The 24,319-nt window shown below is 54.3% G+C and overlaps 1 protein-coding gene across 2 annotated transcripts; it reads left to right on the plus strand.

Moving 5' to 3' along the window:
* Positions 1 to 12,051: 12,051 nt before the first annotated feature.
* PCIF1 (phosphorylated CTD interacting factor 1) lies at positions 12,052 to 23,835 on the plus strand. 2 transcript variants are annotated; one of them, XM_065892649.1, is made up of 17 exons: positions 12,052 to 12,168; positions 13,801 to 13,968; positions 15,304 to 15,446; positions 15,537 to 15,661; positions 17,355 to 17,492; positions 17,670 to 17,800; positions 17,915 to 18,069; positions 18,747 to 18,894; positions 18,989 to 19,072; positions 19,333 to 19,432; positions 20,492 to 20,654; positions 21,354 to 21,526; positions 21,670 to 21,756; positions 21,842 to 22,026; positions 22,680 to 22,773; positions 22,866 to 23,041; positions 23,194 to 23,835. In XM_065892649.1, exons 3-17 carry the CDS (start codon positions 15,323 to 15,325, stop codon positions 23,246 to 23,248), a joined length of 1,938 nt encoding a protein of 645 aa, XP_065748721.1. In that variant the 5' UTR covers positions 12,052 to 12,168; positions 13,801 to 13,968; positions 15,304 to 15,322; the 3' UTR covers positions 23,249 to 23,835. The 2 variants fall into 2 exon arrangements, with proteins under 2 accessions (XP_065748721.1, XP_065748720.1); XM_065892648.1 differs by lacking the exons at positions 12,052 to 12,168; positions 13,801 to 13,968 and having other exon boundaries at positions 15,323 to 15,446; positions 23,142 to 23,373.
* The last annotated feature ends 484 nt before the right edge of the window (positions 23,836 to 24,319 follow it).

Genomic DNA, 24,319 nt, shown 5'->3' on the forward strand with positions numbered 1-24,319 from the left:
GCCTTGACCTGGGCTGGCAGACGAGAAGGTACAGTCTCTGATCTTGATTTCAGGGACTTACCTACTCAGCCTGTCCCTCTCTGTCACACGGATTTCCCCTCTCTCCCACAATTTGTGCCCCCGGCCTCACACTTCAGAGTGACGCTGTCAGACGTGCAGCCCCACGCGGAGTTTTGGCAGCCTTCCCTGAGTCCTCACCGCTTGGCCTGAAAGATGGAGCGATCAGAATCCCCAAATCCCTTTCCGCTTTCACTCCTGGATATGAGAAGATAAGAGAAGCCTTCTCAGCCCTCAAAGTGACAGGAAAGAAATGATTTTCTAGCCTTTATTTTGCACCCAGCACAGTGATAGTGCAAAAAACCAGAATAGCAAAGCTGTTAAGTACTTTGGATCCAGGCAGACCTGGTTCAAATCCTGCTTCTGCCATTTTCTAAAGCAGAGGTCAGCAAGCTTTTCCTGTAAAGGGCGAGCTAGTACATATTTTAGGCTTTGCAGGCCCTTTAATCTCTGTCACAGCTCCACTCCACTACTCTAGCATGAAAGAAGCCATAAACAATACTATAAGGAAGAGTATAGTTTGCCTATCCCTGTTCTAGAATAAATTAAAAAGTAAGTCTCTCTATGAGCCTCAGTTTCCACATCTGTAATGGGATGATCTAATACCTGCCTCCCTCCCCGGGTGGCAGTGAGATTTTAATGTCACAAGCATCAAGTGCTGAATCTAGTACTTGGCACACCAAAGCGCCCAATAAATGTCTCTGGTTATTAGTATCAAGCAGTTGTTTGACAAACAAAAAGTGCTTTGCAAATAAGAACTCACCGAAACCTCAAAACATCCTGCAAAATAGGTATGTCATCATCCCCACTTTACAGATGTGGAAACTGAAGTCCAGAGAGGTGAAGTAATTAGCTCAAGTCAGTCTGGCTCCAGAGCCCACGCTCTTCACCACTTCAGTCTATCGTCTTTTTTTTTTTTTTTTTTTGCCGTACGCGGGCCTCTCACTGTTGTGGCCTCTCCCGTTGCGGAGCACAGGCTCCGGACGCGCAGGCTCAGCGGCCATGGCTCACGGGCCCAGCCGCTCCGCGCCATGTGGGATCTCCCCAGACCGGGGCACGAACCCGCGTCCCCTGCATCGGCAGGCGGACTCTCAACCACCGTGCCACCAGGGAAGCCCTATCGTCTTTCTTTTTGAATGATCCCATTTAATCCTCACAGCCATCCCTTGAGGTAGCTAGTATTGTCCCTGTTTTGCAGATTGAGATACTGAGGTACAGCAGGAGGAAGTAACTGGTCCCAGTAAATAAACACAGGCTCTACTGACCACAGGTTACCAAGTTGGATTTCTACCCAAGAAGTCAACACTCAGATAGCCCAGCTCCTCGCTCCCTCTCCCTTTCTCCAGCTGTGTTTTCTTTGGATACTTGCATGGCTTGGAGAAGCTGCGTCAGCCCATCTCTCCTTCTGACCATTTCCCCACCCCCAAGGCCCACCCAAGCTACCCCTCGGGAAATGATCCCCCTCCCTCTCACTCTGCCTGAGCCCACAAGCCCCGCAGCCTGTGTGCGCGCACTGCTCAGCGTGGGTGTGCCTGAGAACGTGTGATGGGGGCCCAATTGGAATGAGGGGAGGGGTGCATTGTGGGGGGAGCAGATGTCAGATCAGGAGACCCTGATTACGTCTCTGCAAGCCACCTGTTTCCAGAACGCAGCTGGACAGAACTGCCCCCGTGGAAACCAGACATTTACCAAATGGACAGAGAGAAATAATGGACCAGGGCATTCTGGGTTCAGCCAGGGTGGAGCTGTTGACTGCCTTTCTGTGACTTCTAAAACTTGGAGACCTGGTCTTTTGGTTTCTCCTTTTCTTTCCCATTTCCTCCTTTTTCGGGGGAAGGAGCTGGCCATTTGGGCCTCGAAGGCCCTTCCAGGTTTGAAACTCAAGAATTCTAACGCTTCTTGTGGGGTGCTGCTTCCCCAGCTCCTGGGTCCTTTGCACCCCATCCCCAGTACCTTTCCAGCTCAGCTCTGATGTTGACCTCACGCAGCTCACTTATTCTCTCTGATTTCTTCTTTGTTTTTTTCATGCTGCACCTTCCTTTCAGTTTCTACGCTTCTTGCAGCCTGTGAACTGACTCTGAGTCATGGGGGCCTCTCTCTCCATGGTCCTCTAAGCCTCGTGCCCCGGCTCGCATTAGTCACTCGGCATGGGCTTCCCACCCTCTCGGTGATTTGAGGACATGCTGGAGGATCCACAGCAGTGCTATCTAGATGTTTGGAGTTCATAAGCCAGTAATAAAATTTCGAAGTACCTAAAGGGAGGGGACAAAAAGATGTGGTGACTTGTCCTTTTGATCATAAGGATGGGCCACCTCTTTGGCCTAAGCTTGTCTCTGTTTTTGCAGGGACCTCCTAAAGGTTGCAAGAAGCATCCTGAACATTACAGTACCTTGAATTTTTCCGAGATGCTCTAATACTACAGTCTCAGGGGCCCAACATACACAGGCTTTGATGTAGCAAGGATGGCCAACTCCCCAGCTTTGAATCATGAGGACATTGCAGTCCCCCCACCCCCCAGCCTCCCTGCTCTTCCACCGAGCTAGATCTCTATTTTAGCCTCCCCACCTCTCGTCCTAATTCTGCTCCTCTCCCAGCGTTCTCCATCTCAGGGCATGACACCATCCTTCACCAAGATGCTCAAGTCAGAAATGTAGGCATTGGGAATTCAATGGTCCAGTGGTTAGGATTCCACACTTCCACTGCCAGGAGCCTGGGTTCTATCCCTGGTCAGGGCGCAGCCAAAACAAAAAACAACAAAAAAACAGGCGTCATCCTTGCCTCCTTTTTTCCCCCTCCTACCCCCTGTCAGCAAATGCTGGTGTCTCTAACTTCAAAAGGTGTCCCACATCTAAACACATCTCTCCATTTGCACCAACACCAGTCCAAGCTGTTTTCCTCTTTTCTCTGGACAACTCGCCTCATCTCCCCACCTCACTATTGCTCCTATAGGTCTAGTTTCCCTGTACCAACCAAAGTGATCTTTAAAAAGTAGAAATCAGGGCTTCCCTGGTGGCTTAGTGGTTAAGAGTCTGCCTGCCAATGCAGGGGACACGGGTTCGAGCCCTGGTCCAGGAAGATCCCATATGCCGCAGAGCAACTAAGCCCGTGCACCACAACTACTGAGCCTGCGCTCTAGAGCCCGTGAGCCACAACTACTGAGCCCGCGTGCCACAACTACTGAGCCCGCGTGCCACAACTACTGAAGCCCGCGTGCCTAGAGCCGGTGCTCCGCAACAAGAGAAGCCACCGCAATGAGAAGCTCATGCACCACAGTGAAGAGTAGCCCCCGCTCGCCGCAACTAGAGAAAGCCGTGCACAGCAACGAAGACCAGTGCAGCCCCAAAAATAATAAATTAATTAATTAAAAAAGAAAAGTAGAAATCCGTAGCGTGTTACTACCCTGCTCAAACCCCTCCTCCATTCTCTCCCCATCGCATGCAAAATAAAACTCGGACTCTGGCCATGACCCCCCAAAAAACCCTAGGTGATCTAGCTCTTGCCTACCTTCCTCTCCAACTCCACCTTCTACCACTGTTTGGAACACACCAAATCCACTCAGTCTCAAGCTTTCCACAGACTCTTCCCTCTACCAGAAACATCTTTGCACACAGACCTTTGCATGACTACCTTCCTTCACTGACTCAGATCTCTACTCAAATGCCACCCCCACTGAGAGGCCCCCTCCACATCATTACCTGTCCTTCTGTTTAATTCTTTATTGTCTGTTTCTTCCAGGAGACTCAGCTCCATGGGGGTAGGAGCCTGACACTTATTCGTAGCTGTATCCCTAGTGCCCAGGGTCTGGTACCTGGAAAGTGGGTGGTTATTATCATCTGCAGACCCTCCAAAAGGAGGAGATTTTATCACCGACTGTGTGGCCCTGGCCTAATTCCCCCCTGAGCCTCTAAGCTCCCTGTGCTTCCTGCTGGCACCACCAACCTCCTTGTATTTCCCCGGGGTTATCTGGAGCTGGTCTGCAGCCAGAAATGTCATACTTTCCTAATCTCTTGAGAGGCCTGAACAATCCCTAAAGTCGTGGGAGGTGACCCATTAGGATCTCATCTGGCTGCGCAGAAATCAGGACCCCTGGACCCAACCCGCTCCCGGGCCCCTTCACCTCACATTCCAACAACCCATCTGCTCTGGGACTGCACGTGCCTTCTTGAGAGGTTTCTTGTTTCTCATCCCCAAGCCCCTATATTTCTTGGTGTGGGAGAGGCCGCTGGCCAGCTTGAGCTCCCTCTCGGTGAAGTCGGACAGAACTTCAGGCCGAAAATTAGATCACTGGTTCTCAACCCATCTGTACATTAGTAGCTTTTCAAGTAGGGAGCTTTCTGCTTCGTTTTGTTATGTTTTGAATACATATGCCTGGACCGCAACCCACAAGATTCTGATTTAACTGGTCTGGGATGGAGCCAGGGCATCCATGGGTGTTTTTTATTAAAGAGGTGGATTTTGTTTTAAATTATTTATTTATGGCTGCGTTGGGTCTTCGTTGCTGGGCGGGCTTTCTCTAGTTGTGGCTAGCGGGGGCTACCCTTCGTTGCAGTGCGCGGGCTTCTCATTGTGGTGGCTTCTCTTGTTGCGGAGCACGGGCTCTAGGCGTCCGGGCTTCAGTAGTTGTGGCACACGGGCTCGGTGGTTGTGGCGCATGGGCTTAGTTGCTCCACGGCATGTGGGATCTTCCCGGATCAGAGCTCGAACCCGTGTCCCCTACATTGGCAGGTGGATTCTTAACCACAGCGCCACCAGGGAAGTCCCCGTGGGTGTTTTCAAGAAGTTCCTCAGCAGGGACTTCCCTGGCGGAGAGTGGTTAGGACTCCTCGCTTTCACTGCAGGGGACACGGGTTCGATCCCTGGTCGGGGAACTAAGATCCCGCAAGCCGCGTGGCGTGGCCAAAAGAAAAAATAATAGTAATAATAAATTAAAAAAAATAGTTCCTCAGCATGATATAATATAAAAGACTGACAATAGTAAGTACTGGCGAGGACATGGAGACATGAGGGCCCTCATACTTTGCTGCTGGGGATATAAAATGGTGCAGCTGCTTTGGAAAACATCTGGCAGTTTCTTAGAAAGTTAAACATAAATGGGCTTCCCTGGTCGCGCAGTGGTTGAGAGTCCGCCTGCCGATGCAGGGGACGCGGGTTCGTGCCCCGGTCCGGGAGGATCCCACATGCCGCGGAGCGGCTGGGCCCGTGAGCCATGGCCGCTGAGCCTGCGCGTCCGGAGCCTGTGCTCCGCAACGGGAGAGGCCACGACAGTGAGAGGCCCACATATCACAAAAAAAAAAAAAAATTTAAAAGAAAGTTAAACGTAAACGTACTATATATACAACAGTTCCACTTCTAGGTGTTGACTCAACAGAAAGGAAAACATATGTTCACACAACACCTGTACATGAATGTTCACAGAAGCACAATTCATGATAGCCAAAAAGTGGCAACAATCCAAATGTCCATCAGCTGGTGAACAGATAAACAAAATATGGTCTATCTGTATAAGGGAATACTGTTCAGAAACAAAAAAGAATGAGCTACTGATAAATGCCAAAACCTGGATGAATCTCAAAAATGTTCTGCAAAGTGAAAGAACCAAGACATAAAAGCTACAGTCTGTATGATTTTTTTTTTTTTTTGCCATGCCGCACAGCTATGCGGGATGCGGGATCTTAGTTCCCTGACCAGGGAACCCGGGCCGCCTGCAGTGGAAGCGCAGAGTCCCAACCACTGGACCACCAGGGAAGTCCCTGTATGATTCCACTGATATGAAAGGTCCAGAAAAAGTCAAATCTATGGAGGCAGAGAGCAGATTAGTGGTTACCTGGGACTGGGGCGTGGAAAGAGGGGTTGACTGCAAACAGGAACAAGAGATCTTGTAGCAGGAGATGTTCTGAGTTGTGATGGTTGTACAACTGTGTAGATTTACCAAAAACCACCGAATTGCTATTTGAAACAAATAAATCTCATGGTATTTAAATTATACCCAAATGAAGGGTTGAGATCTCTGGGTTAGAAGCCAAGTGTTCTAGAAACCCCTCAGCTGGGGCCCAGGATCCGTTGGTGTCCTCCTCCTTCTCTAGGTCACTGTTTCCTCTGAGCTCAGACTTTCAGGAAGTTGCCAGCTAACACCCTGGCTTCTTTTTTGGAGAAGTCTGGGATTTAATCCTGCAGACTCAGCTCGTATGGGTGTAAACATCCTGGCTCTTGGCCAGGCTGCCCGAAGTAGAAAAATGGGCATTGGAGGGAGTGGGTGGGAGGGTGGAGGAGACCACCACTGTTGCCCCCCACCCCATCCTGAGATGACTGAAACACCACCTGGGCATGCTGGGCCCTAACCCAGAACAGGGACTGGATGTGGGCTCCCAGGCAGTGCTCAGACCGACTAGTTCTGCAAACATAACACACGTTTCCACACCTCCAGGCCTTGGCCATACCCTTCCCCCTTCCTTGCCCACCTGGAAAATCCTATTCTTCCAGCAAAATTCACCTCACTGTTATCTCTTCTGAAGCTTTCTCCTTTGCACACCTACTCCCCTGGTCGTCCCAGTAGAGCCTTTATCTCCCTGTAGCAGACGGTGTATTTATGGGTCTGCCTCCCCACTCCTCTGCGGGCTCCCTGAAGATGAAGAGCCTGTCTCAAGGTTCTGGGGCAGGCCTCAACACATATCGGGCAGTGAAGAAATGGAAGGGGGCCTCACGCCACATCAGACACTCTCTGGGCCATGGAGACCAGAGGAGGCGCCCCATTGCCCTCATCTATTCTTGGCTTAACTGGCTTCTCTCATCTGGTCCCAGAATGGCCAGAGAGCCACTCCCTGTGGAAACCACAGCTTGGGTGGCAGCCTGCTTCCAAAGCTTTCCTAGGGCCAGGCCCACTCGCCTTGGAAACTGCTTTAGTGATACTTCAACTGCAGAACAGGGTCTCGGGGCAGCTCAGGCTTGGCCTTGGTGGGGAGGAAAGCAACCTGGAACAGGGTCATGTTGGAGCCTCCCTTCCCCAACTGCCAGGGCCTCAGGGCTTAAAATGTATGGTTCTCTCTCAGCAGCTTCTTGCCGTAGTGGGAAAGAACAGGGAGGTGAAGGTATGTGGCACCCCGAGCCTGTATGTTTATGTTTCCGTTTTAATATGGAGATGGCTTTGTCCTGATTTGAGGCCAGGGTCCTCAGAGGCCCTGATAACAGGCTCCCGCTGATGCCAGAAACTCGGCCTCTGTGCACCAGTGCCCAGTTGAATCTCGGAGACAGAGTTTGGGGTGAAGTAGAAAAGAATAGCTTTATTGCTTTGCCAGGCAAAGGGGGAAACAGTGGGCTCATGCCCCTCAAAACTGTGTGTCCCGGGCTTCCCTGGTGGCACAGTGGTTGAGAGTCTGCCTGCTGATGCAGGGGACGCGGGTTCGTGCCCCGGTCCGGGAGGATCCCACATGCCGCGGAGCGGCTGGGCCCATAAGCCATGGCCACTGAGCCTGTGCGTCCGGAGCCTGTGCTCCGCAGTGGGAGAGGCCCCAACAGTGAGAGGCCCACGTGTGTCCCAACCTGGGAGGATTTGGTGAGGAGTTTTTTATAGCAATAGTTCAAAGGCGAGGTTGCTGATAAGGGTCAGGGTGCGTGCAGGGCCTGCGCTCCTTTAATCCGGCCTCAGGTGGTCTCCTCCTAGTGAACTTCTCTGGTTCCTTTAAACTGGAATGAAGAATGCTAACATGTTCCATTTGTTGGGGGTTTAGTTTTGTAAAGACCTCAAAAATATTATGTGTATCCCTTGAGGTGGAACAAGGACCCTGCCCCAAGGCTGCACTATTATTTCTTTCTTTTTCTTTTTTTTAATTAAAAAAAATTTTTTAAAAAAAACATGTAAAATCTTTTATGTTTTTATAAATTTATTTATTTATTTATTTTTGGCTGTGTTGGGTCTTTGTTGCTGTGCGTGGGCTTTCTCTAGTTGCGGCGAGTGGGGGCTACTCTTCGTTGTGGTGCGCGGGTTTCTCATTGCAGTGGCTTCTCTTGTTGTGGAGCACAGGCTCTAGGCGTGCGGGCTTCAGTAGTTGTGGCGCACGGGCTTAGTTGCTCTGCGGCATGTGGGATCTTCGCGGACCAGGGCTTGAACTTGTGTCCCCTGCATTGGCAGGCAGATTCTTAACCACGGCACCACCAGGGAAGCCTGATCACTATTGTTTCTTGACTGCTCCTCCCTTGCCTCTGTATCCCCTCTCTTTCCTAATTAGCAACTGTTTGAAAAGCTTCTATGCTCAGGAGCCCCACAGGGTCCTGCTCGGTTTCACGTCCAGGACTGGCTATGTCTGGAGGAGCTCTGCTTACCATCTCTCCCAACCCAGATCTGCTGTCTAGTGAGGCTTCTACAGAAAAGTTGATGGACTGCTCGAAAGCCCCAGGATGTTTGGTTGACCTGCTCAAACCCATCTTGGGAGTACACGACCCCAGGCTGCTGGCAGGGACTCTGCCACATTGTGCAACTCATGTTTTTCTTGGTGTCCCAAAGGGTGCTGCCTTGGTGTTCCCACCACAGAAACCAGAGCCTGGAATAGAGATGGGGATACCTGAAAAAGTCACTAAGACTTCAACCCAGTGTGGTCTGTCTGTGGTCAACAAATATTTACAGAGGCTTGGGCAGAGCGCTGGGTCTGGGGACTGCAGGGGTGACAAGCCCTGTCCGTCCCCGCCCTTAAGCAGTCCACAGCCTCGTGGATGGAGAAAATGGACAAACACTGAGCACAGGCCGTTAGGGGAATACAGAAGAGGAGACCTGACCTAGCCTAGCCTGGGTTCAGGCAAGTTCAGGGAAGGCTGCCTAGTGGAGGCAACATCTCAGTTAAGATGAAGGCTGAATTAGGCAAAGGGGGAGGAAAAGTGAGAGCAAACAGCATGTGCGGAGGCCCAGGATCAAGTGAGAATGCGGCACATTTAGGGAAATTATAAGGATCACTGGGACCAAATGAAAGAGAGATGGTTTGAAGGTCCGGACTGTGAATAACATGAACGTATGTAAAGTGCTTGGTGCAGCCCCTAGCAAACGCCCTGCCATAGTAGCTCTCATAACTATAGTCTTGGAAGCCAAGGTAAGGGTTTGGGACTTTATTGTGCAGTCAGTGGGGAGACATTCAAGGGTTTTAAGGCCAGGGTGACTTGGTCAGATTTGCAGTATGACCAGACTTAAAGAGATCCCCGTGACTGCATGGTGGATTATGGACCACGAGAGAAGCAGGGCTGGAGGATCAGAAGACCGGTTTGGGGACTGATCTCCAAACCAGTAGTAATTCAGTAAAGAGGTACAGGGTGGGGGCTTCCAATATCCCCCAACAGTGGAGTAGAGAAATATACATTGGAAGACAGGATACAGCAATGAAAATTAACTATGGCTACATGCAACAACTTAGATGGGTCTTACAAGTGCAACGTTGAGCAAAAGAAGGGAAACACATATAATTCCATTTATATAAAGTTTGAGGAACAGGTGAAATGAAGGGATAGTCTTTAGGGATGCATGCTTAGGTGGTAAAACTATAAAAGCATGGAAGTGATTATCGCAAAAGTAGTGGGAACAGTGATTACCCTGTGCTTCGCAGTATCTTGACCTGAGTGACATTTACCACATTCACTCTGTGACAAATCATCTACCTTTCTGTTTTGTGTGCCTTCCTGCATGTGTACTGTTTTTAAAAAATATTTATTTATTTATTTGGCTGTACCAGGTCTTAGTTGCGGCATGAGGGATCTAGTTCCCTGACCAGGGATTGAACCCCGGGCCCCCTGCATTGAGAGAAGCGTGGAGTCTTAACGACTGGACCACCAGGGAAGTCCCTATATGTACTATTCTTCACAAGAAAAAGATTTTTAAAATAATGCTTGCTCTACGTAGTAGAGCTTGCTCTAAGTAGTAGAAATGATAGAGAGAAGGAATGAGGATATAACGGGAAGAACAAGTTTGGGGACGCAAAGTAAGTGAAGAGCAGTGTTTAATGCTCTGAGGTAGAGAAACCTACAAGACGTTGAAGTGGAAATGTCCAGGACCACTATGTGAGCTCAGACAAGTCACCTGCCCCGAGTCCAGATTCCCTTCTCCACAAGAGAGAGAAGCAGTGTGGTTTTAAGGAATCAGCCTTAGGTTTTGGTGTTAAGAACCCTGAGCTTAAGATCCCAGTTCTCTTACTTCATGGCTGTGAACCTGGACAATCATTTCACCCCTGCCCCCTCCCCCAGCTTCAGTTTCCTCATGTGTAGATTTGATCTAATCTTTTCTACTCTCAGGGTTCAGAGAGGACAGATTAGGATAGGCACTCGGGAAGTTTGATGCTTTGATAATAAGAGAATCTGAACAAGGAATGAAAAAATACTTTGAAAACATGAAGGCACGAACATGTAACCATCACTATATGATTTTTACACTCCAGTGTTAATAAGAACTAGCTAGTGAGCTTGTAAAACTGGGCATTCTGTAAGTCTAGAGTGACCATATAATTTATTGTCCAAATGAGGGCCCTTTTGAGAAAGGAAGCCATTTTAATAATTATGCCAGGACAACAGACATAAATCAAGACTGTCCCAGGCAAAGCAGGACAAGTGGTTCCCCTGAGGTGGGGACCCTGCATCTGATTGCCTGTCAAGCCTCTCAGGTGAGCTGTATGCACTGTGAGGGAAGGATCGCTGCACCTGCTGTGCCTACAAGGAGCTGGTTTATTTCCAGAGGTCTCAGATCTACATGGAGCAAGCCTCAAACCCCGTGAGGTGATAAGAGCTAACATCTGTTAGTGTCAGTTGCTGTGCTGTGTACTTCCACAGGCAGCATCCCAGTTAATTCTTACCAAACCTTGATGAGGTAGGCAGCCTTATCCTCCATTAGAGGAAACTAAAGCGTAAAGAGGTTAAGCAACTCCTTCAAGGCCACACATCTACATCTCGGGTGGAGGAGGAGTTTGAACCCAGTCAGACTGATGGGAACCCTAGTTCTTAATTACTGTTCACACTACTGCATCGGGTTTGCTGGCACTCCCCCAACCCCACCAAGCTTCTGGGACCAGGCACCACGGACAGGAGAGGAGGCCCAGCTGGGGTATCTGCAGCCTCAGGATCTACGTGGGAAGAGCAAGTCGAACAGCAGGTGGCAAGCCTGTCTTCCTAAGCTGTCACTGGGAGGTCGGCTTACTGGGGAGGCCAGAGGGAGGTGGAGCTAGCGAGTCGCCTGCTCACCTCTACCAAAGAATCCTGCAGGCAGCCAGGGACCTGGCGACTGCCATTCTCCTGCTGGGTTAACTTTTGTGGCCGGCCTGAGGTCTCAGGTTTTGCACTGCAACTAGCAACCACTGATATCAGTGTTGGAAAGCCCTCTGATGCATTTAGTTTATAATTTCCCAACTTTGCCAAAAGCCATCTTTATTATATGTCTCTCAGGGCTATTTTGAGTTTCTTCTACTCAGGGGCTCTTAGAACTTATGCAGCCTCATTAGGGGAGAAAGTTCGATGTGCATGCAGCCTGCATATAAGAAATGGCTGGAAAACATTCGGACAACGGTCCAAAGACTGCAAGCGACTGCCCGGAAGTGGCGGAGCCGCGCCGCAGGCAAGACCCAGGTCCTCTGTGCGTCCAGAGATTACGTCACCAGGACTCCGCCCCCAGGTGGGCGTCTGAGCCCAGCCCCCGCAGGTTTCAAGCCCGCTCCGCGCCTCCTGGTGCGCACACTCAGCCCGACTGCCAGCGCACCGCCCACCCAGGTCCTGGGGCCCCAGCGGGTGTGCTTGCGGGGAAAACTGAGGCAGGGAGCGTGCTCGTGGGTTCATTCCTGCCTCAGTCCACACCCCAGGGCCCGCAAAGCTGCCTCCCGCTCCTTAGACCCGCAGGAACAGCAGGGAAGGACGGCAGGAAGGGGAGGGGGCCCACAGCAAGCGAGGTCTAAAGAGTCAGCCTGTCCTGCCACACTCAAGATGGCGGCGCGGCAGCGGCGAGGTCCCTCAGAGGCGGTACCAGCGCATGCGCAGCGCGGAGTCCCGGCCCGGGACACAAGATGGCGGCAGCGGCGTTGGGGAGGGCGAGGCGGAGGCGGCAAAACGGGCGGTCGAGCAGAACGTGTAGCCGCGTCCCCTCGAGTCCGCTGCGGGCAGGTAAGAGCCCCAGGAAGCCATAGTCCCGCCGCGAGCCGCGCCAGGGTCCGGGGTCCGAAGCCAGGCGGCGGTGGCCCCTCCGGCGCTTTCCGCTCGAGGCTACCGCTTGCCCCGTCTCTGCCGCCGCCGCCATCTTAGGCCCACTGGTGGGCGGCCGGGCCGGTGACCTGGATGAGGGAGTTGGGTCCGGGGAGCGCGGGCGGACCAGTCTTTAGAGCCCCTCCGCCGCTGCCGCCGCCACCGCCTTTGTGTCGGTCTCCGACTCTGAGTCGCCTCAGCCCGGGGGCGGGAGCGCGCGGCGGGGCGGGGGGCGGAGCCCGGGAGATGGGCTGGCGCGCGCGCGCCAAACAGCCCGCCCCCGCTGGCGGGTAGGGGGAAGGTGCGCGCGCGGCGGGGGTTGGGCCCTCCCCTCCATCGCGCGCCCCCCCGCGCCTGCGCACTTTGGAAGCCCTTTGCTCCCTATTGGGCCGGAGTATTCTGATTGGTGCGTTAGTGAAATGATCCCGCCCCGTCTTCCTCCAATCCTGGAGTCGGACTCTCTCTTCCTTCTGGTGTGTTCCTCTGGTTCCGCAGATACGCTTGTTTATCCTTATGCTGTTGGCCCTTGTCGAGCTGCGGTATGAGTGGGGGCCGGGAAGCCACAGGATAAATAAAAACTTTTCCTTAGTAATAGCAGTTATCTCTTACTTGCAGAGATAACTTGCACTTAGTACAGTGTGCTTAGCTCTACACATCGAGACCGTAGAGGTTGAGTGATTCTGGTTCTAATTCGGAAAGTGGCAGAAGCTTCTGGAACCGGGGTCTGTGCAAACCCAGGGTTGATGCAGCACCGACCTGCTGCATCCAGATCACCTGGGAAATTAAAAAACTTTTTAATCATAAAAAAGTTGGTAAAGATTTGAAGTGGTGTAAAGTGAGATTAGTCACCCAGTCTCCCAGTCCCACTCTTGAGCTGTGTTTAAAAGATACAGATTCTTGTGTATCTCCCCTCCCCATCTCTACGATGTGGAGTGAGCGACAGGAATCTGAGGGTTTTTTTTAACAAGTTCCCTGGTGGTTCTGATGCACAGCTGGTTTTGGAAACACTGCGGAGCCCCCATTTGGCCTCACTAAGCTGTGTTGCTTGTCCCTCCTCTGCATAGTTCACCTACCTGGTGCATCAGTATCACACAGTATTTCTTGGGGAAAATATTTCAGTGAAGGTGAACACGCTGTGTTATATAATGCATTGACATGGATTATTATTATTTTTAAAATTAAAGACCTGATTCAAAGAAATGTGTTTTTCCCTCACTGTGGGTGGCTTGGGACCGTGCCCACTCCCAACCTGTGATACGTATGTTGTTCACTTTCGTCTTAGGGGTACTGTGGTTGGCCAGACCAGCTACATAATTTGTGACATGAAATGTACAAATGAGAACACAGGCCCCTTGTTAAAAGTTTATTAAAGATGTGAAGACCGTGACAGCAGAGCATTAAACCAGTCTCAGGGCCCTTTTCAACTCAGGGTCCCGTGGGACGGTGCAGGCTGCAAGTGTGTGAGTGTGAACCTGTGTCATTGCCCCTCTTGTCGTCCCTGCTCTGCAGCGTTTCACAGGGCTGTGACTCTCTTTTCTTCCCTTTGCTCTGCAGTTGCTGATGCAAGGAATCCCCTGGGCTCCCGTCCACTCCACTGCTGACCAGCCCACACGCCTGCACTGCACGCTTTCCTGCAGGCCTCCCCACTGCCTCTGTGGGACCAGGGGGTCCATCTGGCCGGAGAAGAAAGCCCTCTCATGCTAGCGTTGCAGACCCCAGAGGGTGAGAGAAAGAGGGACCTTGTTCAGCCTTGAGACCTGTGGGTCCGCCCCGAGGCACCAGGAATTCCTCTTCCCCAGAGGACCAAGGCATCTCCCCTTGGTCAGTGGTTCCAAACCTTTTTATCCTGGCCCCCTTTTGTTGTATGTGTGTTCTCTTGTTCCCTGCATTTTTATCTGCCAAACTGTACAGACGAAGTAACCGTTCATTTTCCCCTTTCCAAATTAACAAAGATGTCTGTGACTGGGTGTACAATAAAATCAACAAGCCAGTGATCGCTATGATGTCGCCAACAACCGTCAGAGCTTCTGATTGTCGTGAGATAATCAATGTGACAACAGTCAGTTGATAAAATTTCAGTAGCAAAGATAACCAGTGTTTAAATGTGCCTTTGTGGTCTTTTTGTGGGTAAATGTTTGACTTCTTTTGGGTGTTGTGACATTGAAAACAACTTTAGGAGCACCAGGCTGACCTCAGTTGGCCCCTAGGAGTCTGACAGCCAGGTTGGGAACCACTTTGGCCATCGAGGCTTGTGCTGGGTGTGCTTTGGGTGGGGTAGTTAGGAATACAAATCAGAAGGAGCTGACCTTCTTCCTGGTGTTTAAAGTATATTTTCACCTGGGGATTATGAAGGACTAAACTCGGTATTCCTTCTCAGTCCTGCTGGTTCTTCCTGCTCTGTAGTGTAGAACAGGCATCTAATTAGGTGCCATGCCCCTTCCTGGGCTGTGCTGTGTTCCAGTTAGGTTTTACTGGATAGGGAAAGGAAAGAGGAGCAGCTACTCTTTCTTCTTATGGTAACAGCTTCTCAAGGGCAGACTCTGTTCTGTCTTGTCTGCCACTGTTGGTGCTTTGTAAACATTGGCAGAATGAATACAGCTCCTGCTGGGTCCAGGTACCATGCTGAGCACTGGAGAGAGCTGAACTGTACCCAGTACTGAGGCCTGGGAGTTTTGACAGTCTAATGGGGAGACAAACCAAGTTAATGGACCAGACTATTTGAGTGCTACAATCCTACAATCCTAGGACTCTGATCACCGAGCCTGGGGAAGGGAGGATCGAGGAAGGGTCCCTGGAGGATGTGGACCTAGTGGCAAGCCAGGCAGAGAAGCGGGGAAAGAGTGTTCCAGGCCAAAAGAGCAACGGGAGTGCACCCATTTACAGTTGAGGGCTCCTGTGGCACAAGGCTGGCCGTCCAGGAAGGGACTGGATTGGTTTCTCCACATGTGCAGGTGGTCACCGGGGCCCTTGTGGATTGTAATTGGGGTGCAGTGCGGGGGGTGGAACTGACCTCCGTGCCCTGCTGGCCCTGACACCCTTCGGTCCTCTGTGTGGCAGGTCCGGTGTGGGTGCTGAGATGGCCAATGAGAATCACGGCAGCCCCCGGGAGGAAGCATCCTTGTTGAGTCACTCCCCAGGCACCTCCAATCAGAGCCAGCCCTGTTCTCCAAAGCCCGTCCGCCTGGTGCAGGACCTCCCAGGTACTGGCGAGGGGCAGTGGTTGGGTGGTGGGGTAGGAAGGGTGCCTGGGAGCAGTCTTGACCCTGGCTGGGCTCCGTGCTTGCTTGCAGAGGAGCTGGTGCACGCTGGCTGGGAGAAGTGCTGGAGCAGAAGGGAGAACCGTCCCTACTACTTCAACCGATTCACCAACCAGTCCCTGTGGGAGATGCCCGTGCTGGGCCAGCACGATGTGATTGTGAGTGCCGGCCTCGGGCAGGGGTCTTGGCGGCTTCTGGCATCTGGGCCTTCCCCAAATGTACCCAGAGCAGCTATTACGTACCTAGCCCTGTGTCAGGACCTGGGGACACAATGCCAAGCAAGACAGACACAATCCTGCCCTCATGGAACCTATACTTCAGTAGGAGAGACTGTCTGACACCTAGAAAGATGATTGTAGTGTACGATGCTGAGCTCGTCCTGCATGTTGGGCACTGTGCCTGTGATGTGCTTGTTAACAAGGTAGACCTGGTCCTGCCTCTGCATGCTCCGGGGACACAGTCTACTGGAGGGGCCAGGAGGTCACAATGTAGCACCTGCGTGAAGCATTGTGTCAGATACAGCCGGGATTCTTAGCGGGTCTGGGGAAGGGAAGGGGACAGGGAAGGCTTCTCTGTGAACCAGCGTTTAAGGTGAGAAGGTAGGCTGAGTGAAGTCGGGTGCGGGGAGGAGCACTGTCTGGGAACTGGAATGTCCACGTGATGGGGAAGTGGGGGCACGGGCTGTCTGGCGGGAATGTGGGCTTTTGGATTGCCGTCAGCTGGGGCAGCCTTTCTTGGCACGATCCACCCCCACGTTGCAGATGAAGACACAGGCTCAGAGAGGGGAAGTGACTGGCCCAAGACCTCAAGCCAGTAAGAGGCAGAGCAGGACTCGCACCTGAGGGACTTCAGGCTTAGGCCCTGCTGCCCACCGTCACACACCTACCCTCGGTGTCTCCTGCCCACCGTCACACACCTGCCCTCGGTGTCTCCTGCCCACCGTCACACACCTGCCCTCGGTGTCTCCTGCCCACCGTCACACACCTGCCCTCGGTGTCTCCTGCCCACCGTCACACACCTGCCCTCGGTGTCTCCTGCCCACCGTCACACACCTGCCCTCGGTGTCTCCTGCCCACCGTCACACACATACCCTCGGTGTCTCCAGAAGACTTCCCAGAGTCTCTTTGAGTTTTCCCTTTATTCCTAATTTTCATTCTAGTTCTTTTTTTTCTGGCCGCTCTGAGCGGCTTGCGGAATCTTTAGTTCCCCCACCAGGTGTTGAACCTGCGCCCTCAGCAGTGAAAGCTCGGAGTCCTAACCACCGGACTGCCAGTGGAGTCCCCCATTCTGGTTCTTAAGGAAAAGCAGCTAACATGTACTGGGCACTGATTCCGTGCCAGATGTCATGTTTTTTTTGTTTTTGTTTTTTTTTTTTGCATTACGCGGGCCTCTCACTGTTGTGGCCTCTCCCGTTGCGGAGCACAGGCTCCGGACGCGCAGGCTCAGCGGCCATGGCTCACGGGTCCAGCCACTACGTGGCATGTGGGATCTTCCCGGACCGGGGCACGAACCCGTGTCCCCTGCATCGGCAGGCGGACTCTCAACCACTGCGCCACCAGGGAAGCCCCAGATGTCATGTTAAACTGGTCCTTTAATCACCTTTTCAGTGGCGAGGTCGGTCTCAGCTTGGCTGTTCTGAAGGTGAGGGAATTAGGAAGGGGAAGCACTCCCCCGGGGTGCACAGTCGCAAGGAGCAGGCAGGAGTGGAGCCGAGCGTCCCTCCCGCATCCCAGCCCCTCTGCTCTTCGCCAAGGAGTGGGAGCGGGGGCGCGGGAGGCGTCAGGCCTCCGCAGTACTGGGACTCCTAAGCCGCTGGCCCTGGTTGCAACTCTGCTGGTCTCCCTCCACCAGTCGGACCCTTTGGGGCTGAATGCGACCCCTCTGCCCCAAGACTCAAGCTTGGTGGAAACCCCCCCGGCTGAGAACAAGCCCCGAAAGCGGCAGCTCTCGGAAGAGCAGCCCAGCGGCAATGGCGTGAAGAAGCCCAAGGTGAGTGTGTGTGGACTCAGGAGCTGGCTGGGCCGTGGCAGCCCAGTCAGGTCCCCTGTGAGCGCTGAGCATCGGCAGACTGGTCAGGAGGGGGCCCGGGGCGCAGCGCACCAGGTGCACACGGCGTCGACGCGTGGGCCAACTCTCCTGAGCTGACGCCTTTGACTCTTGCTCCAGATTGACATCCCCATGACACCCACGGGCCCGTCAGTGCCCAGCTCCCCCAGCGTCCCAGGAACCCCAACCCTGAAGATTTGGGGGACATCCCCTGAAGATAAACAGCAGGCAGCTCTCCTCCGACCCACTGAGTGAGTCCCTGCTGATTGGCTTGGGAGTGCCGATCACTGATGGTCGGCCTGCCTGGGACTGTGGGGTGGCAGGCAGGGCATCCCTTTCCTCATTGCTCCCGTCTGTGCCCCAAGGGTGTACTGGGATCTCGACATTCAGACCAACGCTGTCATCAAGCACCGGGGGCCATCAGAGGTGCTGCCTCCGCATCCCGAGGTGGAGCTGCTCCGTTCCCAGCTCATCCTGAAGCTTCGGCAGCACTACCGGGAGCTGTGCCAGCAGCGAGAGGGTAACTGCTTCCTGGGCCCAAGCCTCCGTTGCTTCCATCCACCGTTAGCAAGAGCTAGGGCTTGGCCAGTGGGGCTCGGGGAATGGCACAGTGGAGCCCAGTGGTTGAGTGTGTGCTGTGGAGGGGTCCCGGCTCCACTAACCACTGGCTCTGTGACCTCGGGTTTATCGATTAACTTCTCTGCCCTTGAGTTTCCTCATCTGTAAGATAGTGACAGTAACAGTGCCTACATAAAGGGTGGCTGGGATCAGTAACGCCCAAACAACAAAACCAATCATTAACACTTCCAGTGCTCACTGTTTGCCAGGCACTGTTCGAAGCCTTGTCACGTATCTGTAAAAGGGCATAAAAACCCGCGCACCTATACCTCACAGCGTTACTACAAGGAATAAGTGCGTAATAAACTGTAGCTTTTATTAAGTAGCAGGTAAGCCTGCTTAACTTGGCTGAAATATAGAATCCATCCCTCCCCTCTTTGTTACCCTTTGTAACACCCTTTATAAAACTAGCAATTCTCAGAATACTCTGGGAAATGTTGCCTGGGACTAAGCTCCTGACAGAACAGGGGCTGTCTTGTTTACTGCTGCACCTCCAGTGCCCATGCCATGCCTCCTGTGCCGGCTGGCGTGGAGCCCGCTGACTCAACCCAGACCTTCATCAGCTCTCCCGTCCCACAGGCATCGAGCCCCCCCGGGAATCCTTCAACCGCTGGATGTTGGAGCGCAAGGTCGTGGACAAAGGTTCTGATCCTCTGTTGCCGAGCAACTGCGAACCGGTCGTGTCACCTTCCATGTTTCGCGAAATCATGAATGACATTCCCATCAGGTACAGCCCCGCAGCTGGGGCCGACCCCGGCAACTTGGTTTGTGTGCCCAGGCCGGTATAGAAGGACTCTAACTCTGCCTACTCTCTAACCCAGGTTATCCCGAATCAAGTTCCGGGAGGAAGCCAAGCGTCTGCTCTTCAAATACGCAGAGGCTGCCAGGCGGCTCATCGAGTCCAGGTTTGGCTCTGTCTCGTGACCCTGGCTCAAGGGGACTCTGAGCAGAGTGGGGGAGGAGGGCACAGGCCATTTGGCCCACTCTCAGGGCCCTGTCCTTGCACTTGGTGGCAGGAGTGGGGCCAGCTCCCAAAGGCAGAACAAGGGTCATGATGTCAGCCTGGGTGTTGATGCCCAAATGCCAGTGGAAGTAGGATGGGAGGAGGAGGGAGGGTGGAGCAGACGCTTAACAGCCGGCCCCTTTATGTACCCTCAACTGGCAGGAGTGCATCTCCCGACAGCAGGAAGGTGGTCAAGTGGAACGTGGAGGATACCTTCAGCTGGCTGCGGAAGGACCACTCCGCCTCCAAGGAGGACTATATGGTGAGTGGCCCCAGCCGGAAGGCCAGTGGTGGAACGGCTCTGTGGCCACTGTCTCCGAGAAGCCCACTCTGCCTGCCGAGGCTGGGCGGGCCCCACGGCAGCCTTCCGTACAGTAGTAGAGTGGACCTTTGACAGTCATCAGTCCCCAAACTCACGTCTGAAGATGTTCCTCTAGGCTCCTGGCTTTCTCCCAAAGAACATTTCCGTTCGCGTTCTTAACAGAATCCTGTGCTCGGCCGCACACCATAAGTAGCTGCCTTTTCAACTTAATGAATGTTCAACACCTCCCTTTAGATTTTTGGAAACAGATCGACAAACTGCCTTTTCTTGGGTGTGTGTGGCCCTATTTCAGTTAAGAGCTACCACCAGATTCAATCGCCCACTTTTAATGTGTCCAAAACAATTCTGTTTTCTGGCCCAAACCCATCACTTCTTTAACTCTCCACCAGCACTAGCAATGGGCTTTCTTTTCAGGACCATTTTTCACAAGAGACAAGGTTTCGCACTTCACGATAGTAACTGTGTACTTGACACGTAGAGAGTGACAAAGGTAGGTGTACTCGCTAGCCAGAGTGACTCACTTTCACCCATCACTTTGACACATGCAATTCAGCATAATTACAAATTGCTAAAAGCTCAAATTGCAAATCTGCAGTGACCACAGAGCCCCTGTTTTACAATAGTCTTTCTCCCCGTAGACTGCAAATGCCTTATAAGCAGGGATTGTGCCTGGTTTGTCTGTTTCCCCAGCAAGTATCAAGGGATTTGGCCCAGTGTAACCCCAACAATAAGTGCTGGCATTTATCGTACACTTACTGTATGTCGGGGGCTTGCCAAGCCCTTAATGGGAATGATCGCATTTAATGTTCAAACTGCCCTGTTAGGTAAGTATTTTGTGTTCCCTTAGCAGCTGAGGAATAAGATTCACAGATGCTGAGGGATTTGTCCAAGTGACACAGCTAGTAAGTAGCACAGCCTGTTTCAGAACGAGGACTGTTGGAATCTAACAGCCCTCCCCAGCCAGCCCACCAGAGCCCTGATCAGGAGTGTCTCCTCCAGGATCGCCTGGAGCATCTACGGAGGCAGTGTGGCCCCCACGTCTCGGCCGCAGCCAAGGACTCCGTGGAGGGTATCTGCAGTAAGATCTACCACATCTCTCTGGAGTACGTCAAACGGATCCGAGAGAAGCACCTTGCCATTCTCAAGGAAAACAACATCCCAGGTAAGGCGCCAGGTGGCAAGGAGCCAGCTGTGACGCCACCAACTCAGTATCCTGGGCCCTGACAAAGGGACAAGTGAGGCTGAGCCTCAAGGCCGCCAACTGGTTTGGTTCTCCCGGCAGTGCTTGGGGCGAGATCTGCTGTGGCCTTCGGCTCTGGGGTTTTAGCACTCCTCTAGGAAACAGGAGAAGGGATGAGAAAGGGAGAGCCGGAGGAGGGAGAGCGAGACAGGCCAGGGATAAGTAGTTAGGTGGACCTGCTTTCACATCCGTTCTCTGCAAGCCTCACTGAGGTGTGACTCCTGGCCACAGGAGCGTGTGAGGATTCCGTGGGAACTAAAGTGCTGGGCCCCAAAAGATTCCTAAATAAGGTATTGTGACTATGATGACGGAGGCAGTGCAGGTCTCATACTTCTGCCTGGCAGCAAACCCACAGCTTGGCTACCAGGCCCCAAGGCGTGGTGGCCCAGGGGCCCGAGTCAGTACGGAGCGTGTTGACGTGGGCCACTGGTTCTCGCGCCTGCCAGTTGCCTAGCTGTTTCCTTCGTTACCGAACTGTCTGAGCTGCAGTTTGCTCCTCCACAGGGTGAGACTTACCGCCCTTGGTTACTGGGATGCGCGTGTGAAGCGCCTGGCCCTCGGTAGGCACTGAGGCTGTCCAGGGTGAGAGTTGGCGGCCCCTCACTCTTCTCCTGCCCACAGAGGAGGTGGAGGCCCCCGAGGTGGAGCCCCGCCTGGTGTACTGCTACCCAGTACGGCTGGCCGTGTCTGCACCTCCCATGCCCAGCGTGGAAATGCACGTGGAGAATAACGTGGTCTGCATCCGGTATAAGGGCGAGATGGTCAAGGTCAGCCGCAACTACTTCAGCAAGCTGGTAAGAGCTGGGGGGTGGGGGAGGCAGGTGCCCCAGGAGGGGGATGTGAAGGGCTGATCTTTCTGGACCTGGAGTCCTCTGCAGGAGGCAGTGACGAGGGAGGGAAGGGCTGCTGCTGAAGCCCCCTGCTTTCTGTCCTACAGTGGCTCCTTTACCGCTACAGCTGCATCGACGATTCTGCCTTTGAGAGGTTCCTGCCCCGAGTCTGGTGTCTTCTCCGCCGGTACCAGGTACGAGCCTGGGGCAGCTGGAGTGGGGGGCTCCTCTGGAGCGGGGGGGGCTGCGCCCCAGAGGCTGAGCGCCACTGCTCTGCAGATGATGTTCGGCGTGGGCCTCTACGAGGGGACAGGCCTGCAGGGGTCGCTGCCCGTGCACGTCTTCGAGGCCCTCCACCGGCTTTTCGGCGTCAGCTTTGAGTGCTTCGCCTCACCCCTCAACTGCTACTTTCGCCAGTACTGCTCCGCCTTCCCCGACACGGACGGCTACTTCGGCTCCCGCGGGTGAGGGTCCGGGCCCGGTGGGTTCCCGCTTGCCCAGGCAGCCATCCTCCAGAGCACAGAGCCCACCTGGGTCAGCTGCTCCCCGAGGCTTGAGGGCTTTGGAGCTGGGCAGTCTGGGGTGGAATCCCTGCCCCGCCCCCACCCCCCAGCTGTGTGACCTTGGACATGTGGCTCAGTGTGTGGGAGCCTGTGCCACGCCCTCACCCAGCCTGTGGCTCGCAAGAGAATTAGCCCAGGTGTGGAGCAGCAGCGCCCGGTTCCGGGCACTGAGAGGAGTGAGAGGTGTGGCGGGGGCCTGGGGGTGCGGATGGATGAGAGGGGCAGCTGCCGCCCGGCTGGCAAGAGGGCAAGCTCGGCAGCAGGGGATTCCTGGGTGTGGCTCGTGCTGTGGTGGCACTGGGATCAGAACTGGACTGGGGCTCCAGCTCCTCCACTAACCAGTTCAGTGAACTTGGGCCACCGAGCCTGAGCCTGTGTCCTCATCCATTCAACAGAGATGGCCGCACCTTGTCCCAGAATTAAGGGTGACTCTTGGCCTCTGGCCTGCCCAGAGCCATCTCTCCAACGTGGCTGCCTACACATGGGGGCAGCGCCTGTTTTTGGTGGAGGGACTGGGTCCTGGTGGGACCTGAAATGCTCACCTCTGTCCCCAGGCCCTGCCTGGACTTCTCCCCGCTGAGTGGTTCCTTCGAGGCCAACCCTCCCTTCTGCGAGGAGCTCATGGACGCCATGGTCTCTCACTTTGAGGTGGGTGTGTCGCCACGGGTGGGGGGCGGCGAGCAAGATGGCCGGCTGCTGGAGGGCCAGGCCCTGATGGCCACCGTGGGCCCCTCCCACAGAAACTGCTCGAGAGCTCGCCAGAGCCCCTGTCCTTCATCGTGTTCATCCCCGAGTGGCGGGAACCCCCGACCCCAGCGCTCACCCGCATGGAGCAGAGCCGCTTCAAGCGCCACCAGCTGGTCCTGCCTGCCTTCGAGCACGAGTACCGCAGCGGCTCCCAGCATGTCTGCAAGAAGTGGGTGCTGGGCGGGTGGGGCAGGGGGGCTGGGCGGGTGGGGCAGGGGGGCTGGGCTGCCAGGCAGGGCCCCTCCCTGAGCCGCTGCCTCTGCCCGCAGGGAGGAAATGCACTACAAGGCCGTCCACAGCACGGCCGTGCTCTTCCTACAGAACGACCCTGGATTTGCCAAGTGGGGGCCAACGCCCGAGCGGCTGCAGGAGTTGAGCGCCGCCTACCGGCAGTTGGGCCGCAGCCATGGCTCTGTCGGCTCCTCGTCGTCCTCCTCGGAGGCCAAGGACAGGGACTCAGGCCGCGAGCAGGGCCCCAGCCGGGAGCCTCACTCCACTTAACACATCCTGCGGGGAGGAGGAGCCCCAGGGTGCTGGTCTGGACTGCTGGCGCTCAGGCCTCTTAGGGCTGAGTGGATCCCAGGACCCTCCTTCTGGGGTGGCAGCAGGACCCAGACTGCCAATGACATAGGAAGATTACAGCTCTGCCAGGGCTTCCCCTCCCTGCCCGCATCCCCCCAACCTCCCACCTCAGACTCACTCCAAGTCCCCTGTAAATAGGCCCCATGCCTTCCCTTCCTTCCCGGGCCCCCATCGTGTTGCCACCTCGTTTCATTTGTAAAAGGAAATACAGAACCACCTCCCTCCCTCAAGAATGTGTGAGGGTCTTGAGGGCAGAGAAGGCTGAGGAACCTGGAGCAACTTCTGGGACCACAGCCCGCTACATCCAGGCTCACCTTCTCATGAGCCCTGGGCCTGCACACCCAACCGAGGGCTCCGGTATCTTACTAACTTCTCATCCTGTGGTCCCCACACCTGGGTCCCTGGTGGCCTCCACCTACGTCCAGGAGGTCTGAAGGGTCCAGAGCCCTCCCTGCATCAATAATCTGCAAGCCCCAAACTCCCACAGCTGGTATCAGCTTCACTGATCCCTCTGGGGAGCAGAGGGCAGGTAGCTGCGTCGAGGCAGAAACCTAGATGCCTGCTGGCCCTGGAGCCAGCCCAGTGAGTGGGCAGCCAGCTATGTTTTCCAGTCAAGGGTCAGGAGGAAGAGCAGGTCAGAGGTACCTGGTCGGGGCGTGTGGCCTCTGCAGGCACCTGGCTGTGCTCTGAGGACCTCTAGGCAAGGAGCCAGTGCTCCCCCGAGGCCGGGGAGGAGGCAGGGTCTGAAGGTGCTCAGTGGGGCTTTCACTAGCTTAGCCATCTCTCCCAGTGTCGGGCCTTTGCCCCGAGGGTCTGCCCTAGTGGGCCACTGTACTTACAGAGGCAGGCCAAGATGATGCACTGC

This window comes from Phocoena phocoena, chromosome 15, assembly GCF_963924675.1.
Source record: "Phocoena phocoena chromosome 15, mPhoPho1.1, whole genome shotgun sequence".
NCBI lineage: Eukaryota > Metazoa > Chordata > Mammalia > Artiodactyla > Phocoenidae > Phocoena > Phocoena phocoena.

What these genes read in the sequence shown, in the direction of transcription:
- PCIF1 (XM_065892648.1), top strand. Translation starts at nt 15,323, where the DNA reads ATGGCCAATGAGAATCACGGCAGCCCCCGGGAGGAAGCATCCTTGTTG. An exon ending in ATGAATGACATTCCCATCAG is followed by an intron (nt 18,895 to 18,988) that starts GTACAGCCCCGC and finishes TCTCTAACCCAG; the next exon opens with GTTATCCCGAATCAAGTTCC. An exon ending in GGCTACTTCGGCTCCCGCGG is followed by an intron (nt 22,027 to 22,679) that starts GTGAGGGTCCGG and finishes CTCTGTCCCCAG; the next exon opens with GCCCTGCCTGGACTTCTCCC.